The sequence below is a fragment of the Ascaphus truei genome, chromosome 1 (assembly GCF_040206685.1).
Source record: "Ascaphus truei isolate aAscTru1 chromosome 1, aAscTru1.hap1, whole genome shotgun sequence".
In the NCBI taxonomy this organism is placed as follows: domain Eukaryota; kingdom Metazoa; phylum Chordata; class Amphibia; order Anura; family Ascaphidae; genus Ascaphus; species Ascaphus truei.
In genome coordinates this window covers 396,353,016-396,378,369 of record NC_134483.1, presented here as the reverse complement: position 1 = coordinate 396,378,369, position 25,354 = coordinate 396,353,016, and the positions used below count along the sequence as shown (strand labels likewise).

At 41.1% G+C, this 25,354-nt stretch overlaps 1 protein-coding gene across 3 annotated transcripts in view; it reads right to left on the bottom strand.

The window, feature by feature from the left end:
• Positions 1-25,354, bottom strand: part of FSTL5 (follistatin like 5) — an 816,421-nt gene that overhangs the window by 45,126 nt on the left and 745,941 nt on the right. For all 3 annotated transcript variants that reach the window (XM_075612304.1, XM_075612322.1, XM_075612313.1), the window contains one exon: positions 5,596-5,703. In XM_075612304.1, coding sequence (XP_075468419.1) covers positions 5,596-5,703 — 108 coding nt within the window. The remainder of the gene's footprint in view (positions 1-5,595; positions 5,704-25,354) is intronic.

Sequence of the window (25,354 nt, the reverse complement as noted above, 5' to 3'; positions counted from 1 at the left end):
CTCCTCTTCGGATACTGGACAAATTGAAAATAGTGGGCAGTGTTGGGAGATAGTGGGGCTATAGGGGTACTCCCAGGATGAGATTCATGTTTGTGGTTTGTGTTGCGCTAATAAGTTAGTAGCACACCCCACAAAGTAGTCATTGAATGCATTTGCAATGTTAGTAGGGTTTGTCAGAATAATATCTTCCTTAGTGATAACAGAGAAACCGGCGCCTCCAATTAGAAAAAATAAATCTGACCAAATATATAGACCAAGGTAAATGGAATGGAGTCCTGAGGGGAATTTTCAATGAAGTCTTATGGAAAGACAAACAGACATGAAAAACAAAAACAGAAAAGACAAAAGAAAAAGATCATAGTGCAACTCAAATGACAAAACAAATGTAAACAAACAGACACTGAAAAGATTGGCAAAGAAATAATTACAGATTTAATGCAATTAAATAAAATATTAATAAAACAACAGACACATGAATGTTGGGCTAAAGACACTCATAGGCTGAGTCATCCGGTAGGAGTAAAATTAAAATCCTACTTACAGCAAAGCTGAATGATAAAAACCCATAAAGCAACTGTCTTTGTAACCAGACCGGAGCCTCTGCAGAGAATGAAAACAGCACAGCCTCCAAGGATCCACACTGCCAGGACGACCACTGCTGCCACTCACGCAGACCTTCCAGGTGGGTGAGGGGTACCGCAAGGAGGAACCAGAACTACACGCTGTTGGAGGAATCACCGATGCCGAAAGCACAGACCCAAAGGTCGCGTGATGTGTCAGTGATGTCACACCACAGCACGAGGGCAGGGGGAGCGCCCGAGAAGGCAGTGGAGCTCAGGGAACTGAGGCAGAATCTGAAGGGGACAGTGCAGAAACGGGGGAGGATGATTCAAGTCTAAACCAGAAAAAAAACAACCCTACGCGTTTCGTGACGTCAGTCACTTCGTCAGGGGCATGATGGGAGTAGGAAGTGCTGGCATATATATATCATAACACCAATCAAAACATTAAATAAATAATGGCATAATTGTGTAAGAATCAGACAAGTCAATCTTAACAGTGATAACAAACAACATCAAACTAATAAACAAATATACATGAGTGAAAATGTAACATAACAATGAGAGACAAATAAAGTTGAGACCTCATAGAGCCCATCAGGGCTCAACAAACCCTTTCTTAAAGGCACAGTGCTCGAAGTGAATGTACAGATTCAAAACTCTGAGCATATAGAGTTTGTTGGTAAAATAAACAAACTACTAGGACTGCCAGTTCCAGCAAACAGCAAAGGAGGAATTAGATGTTAATATGTAAGACACTTATTATTTAAAATGTATAGTTATTAAAACATTCCACTTTTAACCCTAAACATATACAGGGACATTTCGTCAACACCTTCATCGATTTGGTCACTCAAGACTTAGAGACCTCTAGTCGTAATTTTAAGATTCGTAAAGACCATTTGAACCAACATGAGAAATTGGCTTTGGTTCAGTTGGAAAAAAACGAATCTTTAGTGATTAAACCAGCCGATAAAGGCAGAGGTATAGAGGTTATGGATAAAGATTATTATATTTGTGAATCTAATAGACTACTTAATGACATAACAACTTACCTCCCCCTATCCGTGGATCCTACTTTGCATTTTCTTGCCGAACTCACCTCCTTACTCGATCATGGGTTGGCCAATTTAGCCATTACGAAGGATGAATATGATTTTCTAAACACCATTCATCCCCATATTCCCTTGTTCTATACCATTCCCAAAATCCATAAGAATTTAAACACTCCACCAGGTAGACCTATTATATCTGGAATTGGTTCTCTCACCTCCAATCTATCACAATTTATTGATTATTATTTGCAACCTCATGTTTTACTTTTAAAGTCCTATCTGCGTGATACCACTCACGTGCTTCAAGCATTGCGAGATTTGGAGTGGAAGTCGGGGTATGTGTGGGTCACCGCCGATATATCATCTTTGTACACGGTGATCGACCATACCCTTGGCTGTCAAGCCATACGCCACACACGCTAGATATGGACAGTAGAATGTCACCCGTTTTAAAAATTTTAATTTCTAGATTCTATTAATTTTATTTTAACACATAATTATTTTTCGTTTAATTCTGAGTTTTATTTGCAGATCTGTGGCACGGCCATGGGAACCAGGTTTGCACCAAGTTATGCCAACTTATTTATGGGGCACTGGGAAGAGAGTTTTATTTGGAATAATTGCCCCCTTGGTGCAAACCTGGTGCTCTGGTTTCGCTACATAGATGACATTTTGTTTGTGTGGAACAGCAGTACCGACTCACTTAATCATTTCATCTCTCATCTTAACAACAACCAGATGAATCTTAAATTCACTTGTCATTTCGACTCAGCACAATCGACTTTTTGGACTTAAATATTAGTTCTGTAGACAATTGTATACACACCAAAACATATTTTATTCTGTACAGGCCACCCTCAGTGGCTGCGCAATATTCCTAAGGGTCAGTTCATTCGCCTGAGACGCAACTGCTCAAGTGATGAGGTGTTTGCGATTCAGGCAAATGAACTTAAAAATAAATTTTTGAATAGACATTACCCCGAGGAGTTACTCTCCCAGACCCTGCTACAAGTACAGGACATTGAAAGAGCTGGTCTTCTGGAGTACAAAAAAGATAGGGCTGACCCTAATTCGGAAAACACTGTGTCTTTCATCACGCAATATAATTCTATGGCACCTGATATTAGGCGGGTTTTGCACAAACATTGGCCAATTCTTTTGAGGATCCAGCTCTGGCCCAAATCCTTCCCCCTAAACCTTCAATTGTCTTCAAAAAAGCCTCTAATTTACAATCTAGGCTGGCCCCCAGCTGCCCAAATTTAAACAAGTCATCGGGTGTGGAATCTTGTCAAAAAGGTTTTTTTATTTGTACAAATTATACAGCCTGTAAATATAGTTCTAATCGAGCCACTTTTATTTCCAATGTTACTGGTCGGGTATACAATATTCGTTCATACATCGACTGTCACTCTGTGTTTGTTATCTACTTACTACAGTGCCCCTGCGGGCTACAATACGTTGGCCGCACGGGAGGGCTTACCAGAGACGCATTTACGAACATGTGTACAATATAAGGAAAGAGTTAACAACACACAGTGTATCACACCATTTCCTTACTCATCACCAGCAAAACCCCAAAGGCCTTAAATGCCAAGCAATTGAAATGTATCCAGGCAATTGGAGAGGCGGAGATAAAACAAATGGCATCAGTAAACGTGAGTCATATTGGATATATGAACTTAAAACATTATCTCCCAATGGTCTCAACATCGAATTTGACCTCTCAGCTTTCTTGGACAAGTAATTAATAACTATACATTTTAAAAAATATGTGTCTTACATATTAACATCTAATTCCTCCTTTGCTGTTTGCTGGAACTGGCAGTCCTAGTAGTTTGTGTATTTTACCAAAAAACTCTATATGCTCAGAGTTTTGAATCAGTACATTCACTTCGAGCACTGTGCCTTTAAGAAAGGGTTTGTTGAGCCCTGATGGGCTCTATGAGGTCTCAACTTTATTTGTCTCTCATTGTTATGTTACATTTTCACTCATGTATATTTGTTTATTAGTTTGATGTTGTTTGTTATCACTGTTAAGATTGACTTGTCTGATTCTTACACAATTATGCCATTATTTTAGTTAATGTTTTGATTGGTGTTGTGGTATATATATGCCAGCACTTCTTACTCCCATCATTCCCCTGACGAAGTGACTGACGTCACGAAACGTGTACTGTAGGGTGGTTTTTTTCTGGTTTAGACTTGGATCATCCTCCCCAGTTTGTGCACTGTCCCCTTCAGACTCTGCCTCAGTTTCCTGAGCTCCACTGCCTTCTCGGGCGCTCCCCCTGCCCTCGCGCTGTGGTTTGATGTCACTGACACATCGCGCGACCTGTGGGTCTGTGCTTTCGGCATCGGTGATTCCTCCAACAGCGTGTAGTTCCGGTTCCTCCTTGCGGTACCCCTCACCCACCTGGAAGGTCTGCGTGAGTGGCAGCAGTGGTCGTCCTGGCAGTGTGGATCCTTGGAGGCTGTGCTGTTTTCATTCTCTGCAGAGGCTCCAGTCTGGATTCAAAGACAGTTGCTTTATGGGTTTTTATCATTCAGCTTTGCTGTAAGTAGGATTTTAATTTTACTCCTACCGGATGACTCAGCCTATGAGTGTCTTTAGCCCAACATTCACGTGTCTGTTGTTTTATTAATATTTCATTTAATTGCATTAAATCTGTAATTATTTCTTTGCCAATCTTTTCAGTGTCTGTTTGTTTACATTTGTTTTGTCATTTGAGTTCTTTTGTCTTTTCTGTTTTTGTTTTTCATGTCTGTTTGTCTTTCCATGAGACTTCATTGAAGATTCCCCTCAGGACTCCATTCCATTTACCTTGGACTATATATTTGGTCAGATTTATTTTTTCCAACTGGAGGCGCCGGTTTCTCTATTTTTACTGTTTGTATTGGTTTGTGTACACCTTTTTGCCTAGGCAGCCCCCACTTTAAGTTTAAAGTGCACTTAATGTATGTTTGTCACTTATAGTGTCACTGTTTTATATTTACTGCATTAGCGCTGATTTCACTAGGGTTTACACCAAGTTGCACTTGCCAGACGATTTTGACAAACATTATCACTTGATTAGGTGCACAGAAACATTTTACTATTTGTACATACCACTAACATCTGTATGCCTACAGCAATTTATTTCTGTCCGCACATTAAAAAAAAAAAATAATAATAATAATTTCTAAATATCTTCTAAAGCGCAGATTGAGACATTTCTGGTTAGTATTTAGCTGCACACAAGCACAACTTGAAATGAGATTCCAAGTGCCAAATTTATGCAAACACATCTGTTTGCAACACCTAGTACACCGGTCCCAAAAGCAACCAACATGTTTTATGTGGATGTGCATAATACCAAAACAAATATAAACATTTGTGAATAATATCACTGCTTTATCTGAAAGGCTAGAGTGATTTTCCATAATAGTTGATAAATTCAATTGTTACCAATGAAAAGTAGAGTGAATGATGTCCTGAAATACTATAGTACTAAATACTATACAATTTTTATGACCATTAGAAAAATGTGTTCATGTCAAGTGTAAATGCTGAGCAGTTATCTTGCTGTTCCACAAAGTTTTACGCTGTTAAGCTGCGTCCCCGTGCCGTGGACAGCGCTCATGCCTGCGAGTCTTGACATCACCAACTCTCCAAGCATGAGCGTTAGACTGTCCTGCAACTTTTCCTATAAGTGAGAGTGGGGGGGGAGCGTGGCCTAAACAGTGACTGGCGCTGATTGACTGAGGAGATCATGTGACCCCTCAACCCACCTCAAAGTCAATTTAATTTGTCTCGGCAAGCACCCAGCGCCCACGAGCGTATGTGCATGCTCAAGTGAGCGTGGCCAGACAGACTGTGCTGTGCTGACAGCGCCGAGCACCAAGTGCGGTCAGCGGCAGCGTGCACGCAGCCTTAGGCATGTAAGAACTTAATACATTTCTAAAAGTTTTGTAACAAAGTGCACCTGTAATAATATACGTACCTGCAGTGTGGGAGAAGTCTTCTCCATGTTACCCCAGCTAAGAACCCAGACCTGGTCATGTGATTTATCATAGTGCAGTTTCACAGGGACAGGATCAGTGCTTACTGCCTAAAAATGAATGAAACAGCTGATAAAACCTTTACCCGATATCACAAGAAGTTCATTACACAGCATCATCAACACATGTAGTAGATAAAATAAAGGCACCGTGTCATTAACATTGCATTTTAGACTTACATGGTTACACCTTAAAGAGAGAAACTTTAAAGTGCTGAACCTGTCAAAGCTTATTCTGATGCATTTTGAAATGTTATATTTTAGTACCAGGCATTTTGGAGGATTGCTCTGTAATTATGTTTTTCTGTGTTTTGAAACCGATAGAAGATGGTATTGTGTTAGCCCGTAGGATAGACAGAACAAAGGTAATCACTTTTGCCTTATTTTTGTTTGGTCTCTGTTTTTAAGTAAATTATTAATAACTAAAATATTGCACACAAAAATATTCAATGATTTACTGGAAACTATAGAATGCAAGCTTAAATCTGAATTTCTTTGGCTCATTAACTTTTCGTATACTATATTTTCAAGACCTGCTAATTACAATGGGCCAGTGGTTTGTATTCCAAAACACACATGAATAGTACATACAGTAAGACAAGTGGGCTGTAAAGTGTTTTCTGTCCACCAAAGGAGTTTTATGGAGTTGAATGCTTAGTATAGATGTCCCAAGATCCTGAGTGGAAAAGGTGTCCATGCAAAAAGGTATGCCTAAGTGTCCATGATATTTTGGAAACATCCACACTAATGCTTACAGCTTGTTTACATTTTAACTTGTAGGACATAGACAAGTTAATTAAAATAAAGGAATAAGGCAGGGGTTCTCAACTCCAATCCTAAATCCCTTCCAACAGGTCAGGTTTTCAGAATATCCCTGCTTCAGTACAGGTGGCTCAATTAGTCCCTGCTTCAGCACAAGTGGCTCAATCAGAGAGTCAGACTTCGATGAAGACTGATCCTCTGATTGAGCCACCTGTGCTGCAGCTGAGATATCTTGAAAACCTGACTTGTTGACGGGTCTTGAGGACTCTGTGTTAAGCACCCCTGAGGTAAGGGGCAGATTCAATGAATCTCAAATGTGGTGTGCTGCACCTGATCTGCCATTAACTGCCATTCAAGGCAAGGGCATTTAACGCTGGATCAGGTGCAATACTCAGCATCAGAGATTGATTAATCTGCCCATAAAAGTGACATTTGGCATGGGCTTTATCTATTATCTGTTTAATATAAAGATTGGTAAATTAGACTTCAAACATTTTTGTTCATAGCAATTTCACATGCATCTTAATGGTGAATCCAAGGAGTACATTTTTATTCACAGTGCTTGCACTAGATTACATGCTTTAGGAAAAACTGGGCAATAACCCAAGAGAAGGGAAACAAACAGTACCAGCTCCAGCTACTGCCCAACACTTACACTGTTCTGACAAAGCATTAGAAACTGCAATTATGCATGTTGATTAAACAATGTGAGAAAATAATCCACACATCTATGTTGTATAGTGCAAAAAATAGCTGCATTGCTTGTTTCATTCCATTTCTTTGCAAATGAAAAAAAAAAAACTTTGAGTAGAATTTCTCTCTTTAACCCTCTGTTCTACTTTCCATGAAAAAACTGCTTACACCATTTACAAGCATATCGCATTTCAGGACCTTATATTTATTAAAAACGATAGTATTTACCCTTCATGAATATTTGATCACTGCCTCATTACTTTGTCATTTCATAATTTATCTTTCCCTTGCCACACAACAGTACATACTGGTGCTTATAACCTTGAACGTATGTCATACAGTATGTAGTGCAGCTTTCTGGTAGCCATGTTGATCCTAGAGTAGTTCTGTGCAAAATGAGCTTTTACAAACTCATACTGTAGGTCTCTTTTTCTTGCGTACAGACCTGTGAGGTTTGATCTCTCTGTACTTTTTATAATTTCACCAATAAAGAGTTTTCTGGTTGGTTCATTAAAGCAGCAATACCCTTTCCCCAGAAGTCTATAAGAGATTGAAAACACGATTTTTGTAATCTCTAGCATCTGAGGTTATCATAGTAACCTTTAAACTACACTGGACTCTGTAGAGAGCTGGATTTTAACCTCCCTCACACTTAATATTTCAAACGCTTATGTCTCCTCAACGGAGTATTAGATGTAAAAAAATTAAAAGCAGCGTTTAAAATACCAAATAAATTGTGATCAGTGCAAATTGCTGATTTAAAAAAAAAAAAGGTACCTACTACACTATGCCCTGAATTGTTTTTATTTATCTGTAACACACTTTACACCAGCTAGCACTACTGTATGTAAAATGAAACAGTAATAAAATAAATCAGTCAAACAGAACCTTTGCCTCACATTTTCTTTATCCTTCTATTGTATTCCATTGCTTGTTTGTCAAGGAGAGTACCAGCTGGCTAATTAAGTGCGGCTAATTTAAACTAATGATATAGATTCTCAGGATAATGTGCTAATGACTAGTTGAGAGTGCCAATGACACATAAGTGCACTCTTGGGCTGTTTCAACAAGCCTTTGCTACATCCCAGCTGAACCAGCTTTCCTCTTTTCACTATGAAAGAAGACCAGTTATTTATCTTGTTTTTCCTTTTGTAACAAGCACAGTAACACCTGCAAACAGCCAACCTACTCCATTCAAAGAAATACAAAAATAGCGATGACTGACCGCTCACTCCTAATGCTGTATAGTTTAAGTAGACTGAAATGAATACTAGGATGCAAAGGGATAAATATTCAAACAAACAACATGGTATTTGAGGTACAGCTCTCACATACGATCTCTGTAATGCACTCAAAGTAAATAGATAAGTACTGTATCATATTACCATGATTAAATAATCAAGAATACCAATATTCTAATAAAGAGGACTATAATACACCTCATATGTACCACTAATCTAAAAAAAATAGTAAAATAGAAAATAATAAAGTTTAATTTCTTCAACAACGACGCAAGAGCTTTATTCATAGTGATATTAAAAGTCCCCAACGAGGGGCTAATGAATACTGCCTACTAAAAATAAGTAATATATCAAAGTAGAATATTAGTATAGCAGTACCAATCGGTATCTATATATTGTAATAATATCCCTTACCCTTATGTAATGTCTCTATGTCAGCAAGATATCCATAGATAGACCTATGTTAGAGATATAGAGCTAAAGATAATGATAGTCCCGTTAGAATTACAGATAATGCTTATAGTATAAATCTGTGGTATTAAACCCATGCTTCTATAATTATCAACCAGAGACCACCAAAATCATGGATATAATATACTAGTAGAACAGTATATAATTACATCAAAGTTTAGAGATTATGACCCCTTTTAAAACATTGTGCAGGCACTTGGTTGTAATAATGTACCGCCAACAGTCAGTAATGGAAAAGGAAGGGGTTAATAGTGGTGTATAGCCATAAGGTTTAGTCCGTATAGGTGCGTGTTGTAGTAAAAGCTGACGTGTAATAGGATCCGTCTAGTCTAGTAACTTATACATAGACACTGGGCTGATACAATGTAGCTGATCGCAATAAATATCAAGCTATATTAGTAGTTAAGTTACTTTGAAAGCAACATAATAACTATATACACAGGATAACCATTATCGCTAGCATAGAAGCTGATGTCAGTGGTATATCGCCATACGACCTGATGCCGAAAAACTTCTGGATACCGCCACCTCATGTGTTTGGCGTCACTAAAATTCCCTATGCACGTTTTGTGTACAGCCCGTATACTTAGTCAGGGGAGGAGGGGTGAATTGTGTAGTGGCGTCATATTTCTTTTATCCCCTGCAAGGTGAGAGTGTCAATGGAAATGCACCAATGCCTCTAGTGTGTGGAGGTGCATTCTGATGATGCTTTTGTCTTTTAGGTGATTGCACAGCATCAGATAAATTAGCTTCGTTTGGATTTATCCAATAACCTTGGAAATAAAATTCTCAATTGCTAACTTTATCTCCCTGTATCTCCTTGTTTCTTATTCATTTAGCAACAGGTTAGATGAATTTCTATTCAGTATGTAGTTGGCAAATATGCCCTTTATGGTTTGTCCACAGACCACAACTTTTAGTCTATAATTTGCATATTGGCTTGTTAACATACATGCATATTTGTATGTATATGTACATAAAGTCACATATGCATAACTGCAAAGATAAATGTGACTTATCTTTTTGAAGAGGTTAGGCATATTGGTATTAACAGATGTAACGCTAGATGAATACCTATATTAATTTCTCTGTTCAAGGCTTAGCTGCAGAATAATCTCAATAGCCCAAGTATTTAGGGGTGAATGTGTACTTTATAATAATGATTAATTATTAATCAGTGGTGTAGAAGTGATCTACTCTAGGTCGGACTGCCTAAAAGAGTCAAAACGGTCCTCTATTGAGACATGCTAAATTAATCTGTATACCTGGATCCCCATCTAACCCGTGGTATGTGACCAATTAATTAAGTGAATATATAAACTGTGATAATTAATAATGTGATTTATTCATCAAGTTAAATATATACATATAACATTGCTTCAAACCTTGGTGATGGTATGCTGGCTAGTCTATTATATTTCCTTTGGTAGTAGGGGCAAAATGTACAGTAGAAATATAGGATGATAATTGTACTGTTTGTTCATTATTGCTAATGTGCTTTAAAGAATGGAGTGAAGATGAACCCTTCATTTAAACCAGCCATTGTATGAAGGTTATGGATCCAGCGACATTCCTTCTGTAGGAGTCGTTTGTCCCAATTCTCCTTTTGTATCCCCAAAGGGATATGTTCAATGCCAATGAATCTCAGCACATTACTGTCACTTTTTTGTTTATATATCACATGTCTGGTGACAGGGGTAAAGGAACAAATGCTGTGAAAGTGGCGGTCACTGCTCACCGATCAAAGGAGAGAACCAAGCGCAATTAAAAATAAAAAGTTATTTATTCATCCAAAAATGGACATACATAGAGCCAGAAACTCTGACGCTTTTCGTCCTTGCAAATGTCTCACATTTTAATCTGGTCTGTAACTGTTTCATACGCCCATAATATATATTTTCTTTAACTGTGCATGCAATGTCTTGTATATAATGTATACCCTGTTCATTTATGTAACTGTATTTGTAACCAAGTATTATTTGTTTTACTCTGTGCCCAGGACATACTTGAAAACGAGAGGTAACTCTCAATATATTACTTCCTGGTAAAATATTTTATAAATAAATAAATAAATAAATAAATAAATAAATAATCTGTGGATACGCCTCACGGCGTTTTCACTGATATACAGTACGGTCCTATTCATTGCTTACTAGCCCCCATCCTGGGTGAGTCCTTTGATACACATGGACTTAAAGTAACTTACATGGGTTAATATAGCCCTTAATATAGACCTCATCTAAGTTACTACAACCTATGGGAATTAAGAAAATGTACTGCATGTTATTGTACGTTTTTTTTATTGCTATTGATTGAGCATCAGCTTTTGAGGTTTATTCCTCCTTTTGTTCCTTGGTGACAGGGGTAGCCCGGTTGTTCCGTACTGATCCTAAATGATGAAGGATTCTTATTTTGAAAACTCTATGGGTTTTTCCCACTTATTTCTTCCCACATGAGCAGTTAATTAAGTAGGTAACCCCTGTAGTAAGGCAATTGATGACATCTCTAATTTTATATTTTGCCAGTCCTGTTGAATCAGAGAATTCTTTAAAACATACAACGTAGCACACCGCTCACTTTTTTTGGATTTTGTTATGCTTTAGACAAGTGTCTGAAGGTTGACACAAATGAGTGCAACCAATGTACAAAATCACAGAATAGGACTAATAGAAAGAGCCCGTGATAGAGTCACGAATGCCTTCAAAAGGGTACATTTTTGGTGCACATCACACTAACAATATTTTTATGTTTTGTAATTATACAGTGAAAAATCAAGGTGAATCTAAATCTACAGTGACAATAAAATATTAAAATAAACACGCGGTGCTATCAGCTGTTAGCCCCTAGTATGTACCTCTGGTAATTGTGACTTTACAACAGTGTGGGAAGTATCAAATTGCACCACTAATATTGTCCTCCTGCTATATACAATATAGTTGCTAGCACCACACATATATATATATCAATTGTTGTCACTCATACAATAATGTCAGAAAGCCAGTACTGAGCATATTCTAATAGTCAAAAAATTGAAGCAATCAAGATTGTGGAGTCACACACAGAGTAGCCAGCATGCAGCATGAATTGAAAATGGGAGGATGCACTTGAACGCCGTGGGAGTCCCTCAGCTGTTAGGCTATCATATGAACGCTGTTTGCTAACAAACAGCACAGCTCCAACATCGCTGTCAACTTGTACTGGGGGTCCCTATAACTAGTGATAATGCGTGTGCGTAATGAGCAACCAGTTGTCATCCTCCTCCCTCATGTAGAGAGTAAATCAGATAACATGCACTAAGCCTAGTAGCCGATGCTGTTAATGCGCATATATTGAGCTTGCCCACACCACATATACTTAGACCGGCTGTCTCTAAATCATTAGAAGACATATAACCATGAGGTGTGGGATAATACAACAATTGACCAGCATGCAGCATGAATTGATTAAAGGAGGATGCATATAATACCATGGGAATCCCTCAGCTGTTAGGCTATCATATAAACGCTGTTTGCTAGCAAACAACACAGCTCCAACATCGCTGTCAACTTTTACTGGGGGTCCCTATTTCTAGTGATATAACATTGGTATAATGATCAGCCAAATGGCATCCTCCTCGCCCATAAGAGCCAAAATCAATATCTTATACTTAGCTTAGTGATCAGGACTTCTTAGCCACATGCACACATATGTGCTCAGACCCTCAATCGCTCGACCGGCTGGGGCGTAATCAGCTGCACCGCGTGTTTGTGACGTCACCACGTCACTGAGCCCACGCCCTACGCGTTTCTCTCCAGGCGGAGCTTCGTCAGGGGCAGGTGGATAACGGGACTGCAACACTCACTGCTTAATTAATTAAACTAAATCTAAAACTATATTAAGCAGTGAGTGTTGCAGTCCCGTTATCCACCTGCCCCTGACGAAGCGCCGCCTGGAGAGAAACGCGTAGGGCGTGGGCTCAGTGACGTGGTGACGTCACTAACACGCGGTGTAACTGATTACGCCCCAGCCGGTCGAGCAATTGTGGGTCTGAGCAGATATGTCTGCATGCGGCTAAGATGTCCTGATCACTAAGCTAAGTATAAGATATTGATTTTGGCTCTTATGGGCGAGGAGGATGCCATTTGGCTGATCATTATACCAATGTTATATCACTAGAAATAGGGACCCCCAGTAAAAGTTGACAGCGATGTTGGAGCTGTGTTGTTTGCTAGCAAACAGCGTTTATATGATAGCCTAACAGCTGAGGGATTCCCATGGTATTATATGCATCCTCCTTTAATCAATTCGTGCTGCATGCTGGTCAATTGTTGTATTATCCCACACCTCATGGTTATATGTCTTCTAATGATTTAGAGACAGCCGGTCTAAGTATATGTGGTGTGGGCAAGCTCAATATATGCGCATTAACAGCATCGGCTACTAGGCTTAGTGCATGTTATCTGATTTACTCTCTACATGAGGAAGGAGGATGACAACTGGTTGCTCATTACGCACACGCATTATCACTAGTTATAGGGACCCCCAGTACAAGTTGACAGCGATGTTGGAGCTGTGCTGTTTGTTAGCAAACAGCGTTCATATGATAGCCTAACAGCTGAGGGACTCCCACGGCGTTCAAGTGCATCCTCCCATTTTCAATTCATGCTGCATGCTGGCTACTCTGTGTGTGACTCCACAATCTTGATTGCTTCAATTTTTTGACTATTAGAATATGCTCAGTACTGGCTTTCTGACATTATTGTATGAGTGACAACAACTGATATATATATGTGTGGTGCTAGCAACTATATTGTATATAGCAGTGTCACGCTGTGCAGCCCATAGACCAGGCCAGTCCCCTGTACTGAGGTGGGATGTTGAATATACACACCGACAGCAGAGGGAGCGGGTCCGGGATGTGGTTGTAGCGTGGCCAGGCCTGGGTTAAGATTTAGAATAGTCGTTGTACTTGCCGAGTTCAGGAGTATAGAGAGTTCCGTAGTCAAATCCGTTTCCGTGTTCAAGGGTCTGAGAGGTAAGAATCGTGATGGGTAAGCTGAAGTCGGGAGCCAGAGGGGTAAGTCAGACAAGCCGGTTCAAATCTGTAGGAGAAAAGACAAACAGGAGCACGACACAGTTTCCAGGCTACACAGGAAGCAAGGAGCTATGCAGAGCAAGGAAGTGAAGTCACAGCCGGATATTTAAAGCGACAGTCACCAATCCGGATGAGGGGCATGGTGGAGGCGTGTCGAGGAGCTGCTCGTGAGTGGCTGAGAGACCAGGAAATAGTAGAACCCAGCTGAGGGTCTGTAAAACCAGTGCCAGAATCCAAGATGGCGACGGCAGAGTTCAAGGTATGCACTGGGCGGCGGCATGGGTAGCGACGGGGGGCAGGGGCAGCAGCCGCTGCAGTACTGGTAGTGGGTAAGGAGGGGTTACGCCGCAAGTGACGTGGCCCCCGATTCCTTACATAACCCCCCCTTCAGGATCGACCTCAGGACGATCCATCCAAGGCTTCTGCGGAAATTTCTTGTGGAAGCGGACCAAGAGAACTGGAGCATGGATGTCCTCCTTGGGTACCCAAGAGCGTTCCTCTGGGCCATAACCCTTCCAGTGAACAAGGAATTGTATCTTTCCTCTGGATACACGAGAATCCATGATTGTCTGGATTTCGAATTCAGGTTGTCCTTGGACCGTGACTGGTTTGGGTCTATGGGTCTTAGCAGGGAACCGTTTGCTCTGGACGAATGGCTTGAGCAGGGAAACATGGAATACGTTTGGAATCCTCATGGAAGACGGAAGTTGCAGACGAAATGCCACAGGATTGATTTGTTCCTGGATCAGAAAAGGCCCTAAGAATCGAGGTGCTAATTTCAGGGTCGGAGACTTCAACTTGATATTCTTAGATGAAAGCCAAACTCGGTCCCCTGGCTTGTAATTAGGGGCCTGTTGACGATGGTGGTCTGCCTGAGACTTGAATTTCTGAGCGGCGCTAAGAAGCGCGGACTGAATCTTGATCCATGACTTCTGAAGAGTAGTTACCCGTTCATCAGCCGTCGGCACTCCTATCGGAATGTTTGAGATTGGCAGTCGACTTGGGTGGAAACCATAATTCACGAAGAACGGGGTTTCATGCGTGGATTCATTACGAAGTGAATTTGTTGCAAATTCTGCCCAAGGTAGCAGGTCAACCCAATTATCCTGGGAATCAGAAATAAAACACCGCAGGTATTGTTCCAGCGTTTGATTAAGTCTTTCTGTTTGCCCATTAGTTTGGGGGTGATAGCCTGACGAGAAGGATAGCGCCATGCCAAGCCTCTTGGAGAAAGCCCGCCAAAATTTCGATATAAATTGTGTGCCTCGGTCCGAGACTATGGATGTAGGTATCCCATGGATGCGAAACACCTCCTTTGTGAAGATATCAGCTAGGGTGGGCGAGGAGGGAAGTCCTTTGAGTGGAACAAAGTGGGCCTGTTTTGAAAAACGGTCAACGATGACCAAAATGGTATTCATCCCTCTGGAAGGGGGTAGATCCACAATGAAATCCATTGAAATATGTGACCATGGACGTTCGGGTACTGGCAAGGGCATGAGCAAGCCTGAGGGTCTTTGATGAAGAGTCTTGTTTTGTGCGCATACTGGACAAGCACTAGTAAATTCATGAACCATCTTTGCCATATTAGGCCACCAAAAAGTACGTTTGATAAGATCCAAAGTTCTTTTGAAACCGGGATGGCCGGCTGAACGGACAGAGTGACCCCATTCTAATATCTTTTGATGAAACCTGGGTGCGGCATAAAGAGTTCCCTCCGGTACCTCTAGACCACTCGGAATTTGTATTTGAGCTTCAATGATCTTTTCGAGAATGTCAAATGAGTTGGCGGAAATTATAAACTTAGAGGGTACGATAGTTTCAGGGGTTTCTTCGGATCTTTCCTCCGGAGAAAATTGTCGGGACAAGGCATCAGCTTTTGTGTTTTTAGAACCAGGAATATAGGACAAAGTATAATTAAATCTTGAGAAAAATAGTGCCCAGCGAGCTTGACGAGACCCCAGACGACGTGCATTTTCGATATACAGAAGGTTTTTATGGTCGGTCAATATAGAAATAGGTTCGCGGGAACCTTCCAGGAGATGTCGCCATTCCTGTAAGGCATCTTGATAGCCAAGAGCTCTCTATTGCCAACATCATAGTTCTTTTCAGCGGGCGAAAACTTCTTTGAAAAAAAACCGCATGGATGAAGCTTATCTTGAGGGAAGAATCTCTGGGACAGGATGGCGCCTGCACCACAATCAGACGCATCAACTTCTAAAGTAAAAGGAAGACTAACATCGGGATGTCGCAGGATGGGTGCCGAGACAAAAGCTTGTTTCAGGGTTTCGAAGGACGAGACGGCCTGCGGAGGCCATACAGACGGGTCAGCTTCTTTCTTGGTTAGGGCCGTAATGGGAGCCACAGTGGTGGAAAAATTTCGGATGAATTTAGTAATTGGAGAAGCCCAAAAAACGCTGGATGGCTTTGAGAGAGTTGGGCTGAGGCCAATCCAAAACAGCCTTAAGTTTTTCAGGGTCCATTGAAAATCCTTTATCTGAAATTATATAGCCTAAGAAGGCAGTAGAGATTTGATGAAAAAGACATTTCTCGAGCTTAGCGTAGAGATTATTGACACGAAGGCGAGCGAGAACGAGCCTGGTATGCTGGACATGATCTTGAAGATTTTTAGAAAAAATTAGGATATCATCCAGATAGACGATTACGAAAGAATTGAGAACATCACGGAAGACATCATTCATGAAATCCTGAAAAACAGCAGGAGCATTGCATAAGCCGAAGGGCATTACAAGATACTCGTAGTGGCCGCTTCTGGTATTGAAGGCAGTCTTCCATTCATCGCCTTCTCGGATGCGAACAAGATTGTAAGCTCCTTGGAGGTCTAGCTTGGAATTTTTTTTTGCCCCTTGAAGCCTATCAAAAAGTTCGGAGATCAGCGGAAGGGGGTATCGATTCTTGACTGTGATGAGATTGAGCCCTCGGTAATGAATGCATGGTCTCAGGGATCCATCTTTCTTTTTGACAAAAAAGAAACCGGCACCAGCGGGGGACGAAGAATTACGGATTAATCCTTTTTCAAGGTTTTCTTTGATGTATGCTGCCATGGCTTCAGTTTCAGGGAGAGACAAGGGGTAGGACTTACATTTTGGAAGAACAGCGCCGGGAACCAGATTAATGGGGCAATCATAAGGTCTGTGAGGAGGTAGAACCTCCGATTGTGTCTTGCTAAACACGTCGATGAAATCCGCATATGCTTCAGGAAGAGCGGAATCATTAGCCGGGGGCGTTTCCATTCCCGCGAGGACTGTGGTAGGAGAAATGACCGGCAATGGTGAGGCGTCTGACTCTGGCTCCCACTGAATTGTCTTGCCATCCCTCCAATCAATGCGTGGGTTGTGCTGCTGTAGCCAGGGTAATCCTAGGATAACTGGAACGGCAAGAGAGTGCATCACGTCAAAGGATATGATTTCGGTATGAGTACCGGCAGAAAGGGTGAGAGGAAGAGTCTCTAACGTGATGAAGGCAGGTTGCAAAGGACGACCATCAATAGCCTCGAGGCCAATCGGCGATTTCTTAGCGATGAGCGGAATCTTGTTAAGAGTAGCAAAATCTTGATCCACAAAGTTACCACCGGATCCTGAATCAAGAAAAGCGGCTGTGGTTACGCGAAAATTCGGACCCTCAAGCGAGACTGGAAGCATAATTCTCTTAGGGAGTTCCTCTTCAGAGATAGGGTGAGAAGATATTGACCCCAAAATGAGTCCCTCTTGCCCCATTGGTCGTGTTTGTTCTTTGGGCCTTAAAGGACAAAAACGTACCGTATGTTCTGGAGATCCACAGTAGTAGCAAAGACCCTCATTCCGGCGACGAGCCCTTTTGGCAGTCCGGTCAGGAGTTCTATCAGCAGTCCTGTCGGTATTACGGAACTCTTGACTGGCAATCTGCATGGGTTCCACAGTGTCTAGAACAGGACGAATAGCTGGGAAGGATCTGGGAAGAATAGGGTCAGAAGAGAAAATTCTGGGACGCTGGCGTTCATGACGGCGCTGTTGAAGGTGCTGATCCACTCGTATGCATATTGCGATCAATTCCTCCAATCCCTGGGGCCTGGGCTGAACTGCAAGTTCATCCTTTACAGAGTCGGACTAACCTTGCCAAAACACAGCAATAAGGGCTTCTTGGTTCCAATGCGTCTCCGCCACGACAGTCCGGAATTCCAATGCATATTTGGCTACGGACCTACGACCTTGAGACAATTGAACAAGAGAAGCAGCGGCAGTATCTCTGCGGGCGGGAATATCAAATACCTGCTGGAATTCTTGGCGGAAGAGCTGGTAATCCTGGGTGGTTTCCGCACGCAACTCCCAGATGGGAGAGGCCCACGCCAAGGCGTCCCCTGTTAAAAGAGAGTAAACATAGGCTACCTTGGTGCGTCCGGTGGGGAACAGGCTGGGAGAAATCTCAAATTGTATTTCACATTGATTCAAAAAACCACGACATGCTAGAGGGTTACCCGCATATGCTTTAGGCGTAGGAATCCTGAGTTCTGATGGCCGGTCGCCACCCTGCACGGCTGGGGCCGGAATAGGCTGTAGTGAAAGCTGGGAAAGCTGTTGTACCAGGCTTGTGATCTGAGTTCCCAAAGTATCAATGCAATGCGCGAGTCCCCTGATTAGTTGGCCCACCTCAGTCAGGTCTGTTTCTGTTGGGCTCTGCATAATGTCACGCTGTGCAGCCCATAGACCAGGCCAGTCCCTTGTACTGAGATGGGATGTTGAATATACTTGTACACATCGACAGCAGAGGGAGCGGGTCCGGGATGTGGTTGTAGCGTGGCCAGGCCTGGGTTAAGATATAGAATAGTCGTTGTACTTGCCGAGTTCAGGAGTATAGAGAGTTCCGTAGTCAAATCTGTTTCCGTGTCCAAGGGTCTGAGAGGTAAGAATCGTGATGGGTAAGCTGAAGTCGGGAGCCAGAGGGGTAAGTCAGACAAGCCGGTTCAAATCTGTAGGAGAAAAGACAAACAGGAGCACGACACAGTTTCCAGGCTACACAGGAAGCAAGGAGCTATGCAGAGCAAGGAAGTGAAGTCACAGCCGGATATTTAAAGCGACAGTGACCAATCCGGACGAGGGGCATGGCGGAGGCGTGTCGAGGAGCTGCTCGTGAGTGGCTGAGAGACCAGGAAATAGTAGAACCCAGCTGAGGGTCTGTAACACCAGTGCCAGAATCCAAGATGGCGACGGAAGAGTTCAAGGTATGCACTGGGCGGCGGCATGGGTAGCGACGGGGGGCAGGGGCAGCAGCCGCTGCAGTACTGGTAGTGGTTAAGGAGGGATCACGCCGCAAGGAACGTGGCCCCCGATTCCTTACAAGCAGGAGGACAATATTAGTTGTGCAATTTGATACTTCCCACACTGTTGTAAAGTCACAATTACCAGAGGTACATACTAGGGGCTAACAGCTGATAGCACCGCGTGTTTATTTTAATATTTTATTGTCACTGTAGATTTAGATTCACCTTGATTTTTCACTGTATAATTACAAAACATAAAAATATTGTTAGTGTGATGTGCACCAAAAATGTACCCTTTTGAAGGCACTCGTGACTCTATCACGGGCTCTTTCTATTAGTTCTATTCAGAGAATTCTTTAGCAGTGGATAATGTACTGCAGGCCTTACATCGTCCACATGGGTATCATCCCTTTGCTTGTGTTCCTCGCTCCGTCTTAGTTTGAATGGAATAAAAGTGGCTATGTACAAGGTGATCTTTTAAGTTATGATTCCTCCTACACGTCACACTGGGGGTTGGTTTAAGGATTTGTTTTAAGTCATTGTCATCCATTAGTATATGCCAATGTTTGTTTAAAATGTCTTGAATGTTGCCCCACTGACTATGGTGGGTTCCAATGAATCTGATTGATTTCTTGGCAGATTCTTATTGGTAAGAAGTTGTGGCCTTGGAGTCGCCAGGGCACGATGATATGCCTTTTTTATATTAGTTTGACTATGACCTCTGTCTTGAAAATGCTGTGTCATATCCATTGCTTGTAACTTGAACTCCTTGATTGTTGAGCAATTCCTTCGAAGTCTTAGAAATTGCCCGATAGCAATATTGTCAATGATGTGGTGTGGATGGTGGCTGATAGCCATTAAGAAACTGTTAGTGGTGGTTGCCTTTCTATAAATCGTAGTTTCTTGTCGCCCTTCGTTGTTTTTCCTAATAGTCAAATCTAGAAAGTGGGTATTCATCTGATGTGATTGGTATATCAACCTCAGGTTATTGGAATCTGTGTGAAGAATTGTAATAAATTATTTTAATAAGGCTTCAGTACCTTTCCACAGGAGAAAAATGCCATCAATGTAAAAAATCCATAGCTGTGGCATAGATTTCCATTTCTTCCATGAAGACCACTGTCTCCTTCCACCAGCCTAGATATAAATTAGCATAGGTGGGTGCGACTGTGGGCCCCATGGCTGTCCCCCTGCATCTGGTGATAGTATTTACAGTCAAAGAGAAAATAGTTTTTCTTTAGAACGAAATTCAACAGGGTGAGTACAAAGTCATTATGTTGTTTGGAATCTTCATTCTGGGACCTTAGAAAATGTTTGACCACCAGGGCCTCAACTTCGTGTGGGATGCTGGTATACAAATTTTTAACATCTAGACCAACCATTAGGGTTACATCATCGATAACGACGTCCTCTATTTTCAAAAGAACATCCTTTGTATCCCTAAGATAGGAGGGCAATGAGACAACAAACGGGCAGAGAAATTAATCAAGATATAAGCTGGCTTTTGAGGTAAGATGATCAATACCAGCCACTATCGGCCTGCCAGGTTGAATTTTTGGCAGGTGGTAGAAGGTGGCTGTTGTCGGTGTTTTAATTAAAATGTAGTTGAACTCATTGTTTGAAATTACCTTTTTTTCAGGCCTTCCTTGAGAATTTCTGTTAGCTCTCTCTGAAACTCCTTAGTGGGGTCTGTTTTCAAAATCTTATAACATTTGTCATCTGATAAGAGGCGAAAACACTCTTTTGCATAGGTGGCTTTGTCTAGAACTATCACATTGCCACCTTTATCAGATGGCTTTATGATAATGGAATCATCATTCTCTAAGTCTTTAAATGCTTTGTATTCAGAATAGTTTAGATTTAATTTTGTATTAAAAGGTTTAAGGTCAGTAAGATCTCCTGTCACTAAATGTGTAAATACGTCTATGTTTGTGCTGGATACAGAATTTGGAGTAAAAGTAGATTTAGTTTTTAAATCTGTAAAGGGACCTTCTCCCATTGGTTTTTCGCTCTCATCTAGAAGACTGTTAAGTATCGACAGATTAGCTTGGTCGTTAACATCATAGTTCTCAAATGAAATATCAGCATCAGTGAATCTATCTTTTCTACAGAAAAATGTATGCAATAGCAATTTTCTCAAAAGAGATTTAAATCTTTCACAGTTTCAAATAGATACATAGTACTGGTTGGGCAAAAAGATAAAACCTTAGATAAACCTCTGATATGTTCCTCGTTTAGTGTTTGTTGAGAGAGATTAATCACCTGGGATTTTTCTGAGATGTCTTTTTCTTTGAATTTTTCGACTCTTGATCCCTGTATGCCCAAATATTCCTGTCTCTTAGGAATACCATCTGCCCCCTTCTTGTCTTTCTCTTCCTTGGGTGATGTTCACACCCGTCTGGCATAAAAAAAAAGATAGAGTGCCTAATGTGGAGGTAGTTCTTTGAGGCCGGCCGTTTGGTATATTGCTTTGTCTCTTACCTGGGTGTTCTGCCTCAGCGTCGCTCGCTGAAAGTTCCCACTCAGTGGATGATTCCTGTGTTTTAGGCAGTCACCTCAATTTTTTGTTATTACTATTTATTTTATATCTGAATATTTTATTCTTTGAAATCCATAAAATCTCTCACAAACTTACGTTGTTTACGAATTTTTATGTCTGATGTCAGTCGTTCAATATTCAATTTGAATCTTTTTTCAAGGTCAATAAAGTCAGGGGATTCGTTCCAGGTGGTTATCTCTGTCAAAAGTTTATCAATAGGAAAGACTTGCTGATCAGTTCCACAATCACAATTATCAGTGCCTAAATACTATATAAGGTTCAGCTACACTCAATAACAAACAAAAAGAGTGTAAATATGTCCCCTGATTGACCCCAAAGTAGTTCAAATAAAACCTTAGAGTCCAATCATTTGAAATTTAAGTCCAAAAACAGTCCAGACTGCTGAAAAAAATCCAGGATGGTGCTGCTTTCTCAGATGGAAGTACTAACCCAGTACTTCAGTGATAACTGCAAAGGATGAGAAGAAAAGAAAGCGCACACTTCCTGGTGCAAATAAAGTTTTACTAGGTTAAAATCACAGAAAAAAAAATCAATCAACAATACACTCACAAACATCCGGTCAGTTTAGGCAGTATGTGGTAATCCACAGATGCGTGCTGGAGTTGTGCAGGGTTGTCTTTGCGTGGGGATACTATGCCAGCTGCTACAGCGCGTCCGCTGCCTGCTTCCGCCCCCCCAGGGGTTGGAGTGCCCTTCCGTGTCACGTGATGGCTTCAGACTGCGTCACCACGTGATCTCCTCAAGCTCCCCCTCCTCCGTAGGGCGTCGCAACAGCGCGGCACTTCAGGGATGATCTCACCACAGCCTGGTCTAACACAGTCAGCTCGATCCCTGTCTTCTCCCTCACGAAGTTCAGCACTGCAGTACTCTCACAGTCACGATACTCCTTGCACCATACAAGTCACTCTACATGTTTCGAGGTGTGGCCTCTTCATCAGGGGTGTGGCTTGTTGTGGTGACGTGCTTCCTTATATACTGTGTGTCTCCATGGTTCATTTTAAGGCTTGCTGCCTCCCCCTAATGTCGAAAGAATACTACAAAATGCTAGCTGGTACAAAATTACATACAATCAATATACTGAGGACTAGAGAAAACCTTCATGTACAACAAATAAATAAATAAACATAGCCAATACCAAAACCTAAATAATAACATATCTCTATATCTATACGTATACTGGCTCAGTAAATTAGGGACATGCATATCCATATGTTCAAACTCCTATCTAGCACTGAGAGCTATCAGTGTACTATAACTCACAGACAAAACTTATTAAACAGTAACATACTATAAAACATCATAAATCATATACATATCACCATAATACAGAACCTAAACTACATATGATTGAATGAACAACCTCTTACCTAATAAATACATTAAGATAAAAACTGGAATTAAAAACTGGAATTAAAAACCCCCTAACATAAAAAATATATTAAATCTACCTCTTCATTAAGACCATCTGGTGAGAGCGTACCTAATTCATGGATCCAGAAGGTTTCCCTTTGCCTTAACCTAAGGAATTGGTCACCCCTTTTAGGGCACAACTAAACTAATTCTATACCTATAACGCGTAAACTACTTGGGTCCATATTATGCTTATATTTGAAATGTCTGGAAACTCAGTGTGTTAGCACTCCCTTTAAAATGTTTCCCCTATGTTCCAAAAATCATTGTGGACTTAAGTATGTTGGGAGAACCAAGCGTCCACTTAAACAACGATGGTCTTAATGAAGAGATAGATTTAAAATCTTTTTTATGTTAGGGGGTTTTTAATTCCAGTTTTTAATTCCAGTTTTTATCTTAATGTATTTATTAGGTAAGAGGTTGTTCATTCAATCATATGTAGTTTAGGTTCTGTATTATGTTGATATGTATATGATTTATGATGTTTTATAGTATATTACTGTTTAATAGGTTTTGTCTGTGAGTTATAGTACACTGATAGCTCTCAGTGCTAGTTAGGAGTTTGAACATATGGATATGCATGTCCCATTTACTGAGCCAGTATACGTATAGATATAGAGATATGTTATTATTTAGGTTTTGGTATTGGCTATGTTATTTATTTATTTATTGTACATGGAGGTGTTCTCTAGTCCTCAGTATATTGATTGTATGTAATTATGTACCAGCTAGCATTTTGTAGTATTCTTTCGCCAGTAGGGGGAGGCAGCAAGCCTTAAAATGAACCATAGAGACACACAGTATGTAAGGAAGCACGTCACCACAACAAGCCACACCCCTGATGAAGAGGCCAAGCCTCTAAACATGTATTGTGACTTGTATGGTGCAAGAAGGATCGTGACTGTGAGAGTACTGCAGTGCTAAACTTCGTGAAGGGGAAGACAGGGAGCGGGCTGACTTTGTTAGACCGGGCTGTGGTGAGATCATCCCTGAAGTGCCGCGCTGTTGCGATGCCCTACGGAGGAGGGGGAGCTTGAGGAGATCACGTGGTGACGCAGTCTGAAGCCGTCACGTGACACGGAAGGGCACTCCAACCCCTGGGGGGGCGGAAGCAGGCAGCGGACGCGCTGTAGTAGCTGGCATAGTATCCCCACGCAAAGACAACCCTGCACAACTCCAGCACGCATCTGTGGATTACCACATACTGCCTAAACTGACCAGATGTTTGTGAGTGTATTGTTGATTGATTTTTTTTCTGTGATTTTAACCTAGTAAAACTTTATTTTCACCAGGAAGTGTGCGCTTTCTTTTCTTCTCATCCTTAAAAGTTTATCAATATCAGAGTTGACCAAATCTAGTTTTTGGTTTCAAAATCAATTAGTAGCTTTATTAATTCAGAGGAACATTTCAATAGGACATTCCCCCATGCTTTTATAGAGGTCTCATCAGAGATTTGATGTGAAGGTGAGAGGTTAACTCCAAGACCTCTGGGCACAAGCTCAGTTTTTAGATAATTTTCCAATCTTGCTATTTCCCACCTTGTCTGGTTTGTAGCCCATATGTCCTATTCAGTTCAGAAAAATATTGGTGAATATCTTTAGTTATTATATTATCAGTAGGTAAAGCAGTACCAGAAAAAATATTCTTGGCTTCGCTCTTCCATGCTCCAAAATCTGGTTTATTCGCCAGAAAACCAGTCATGTTAGATACAGTATATTAGAAAGATACTGTACAGTATGTCTAGTCACAAAAAGAGAGATCCAAGCAAAGATACAAGGTGAATTCAACAGCAATGGTGTGGTTCCAGGGAGATACCTGGGAGCTGGTGGGTCAGAAAAGAACAAAACCTATTTCCAAAATAGTAGTACAAAAATAGCGATGACCGACCGCTCACTCCTAATGCCATATAGTTTAAGTAGACTGAAATGAATACTAGGGTGCAAAGGGATACATTTTCAAACAAACAACTTGGTATGTAACGTACAGCTCTCACATAAGATCCCTGTATAATGCACTCAAATTACATAGATAAGTATCATATTACCATGATTTAATAATCAAGAATACCAATATTCTAATAAAGAGGTATATCATACACCTCATATGTACCACTAACCTAAAAAAATAGTAAAATAGAAAATATTAAAGGTTTATTTGTTCAACAACGACACAAGTGTTTTATTCACAGTGATATTAAAAGTCCCCAATGAGGGGCTAATGAATACTGCCTACTAAAA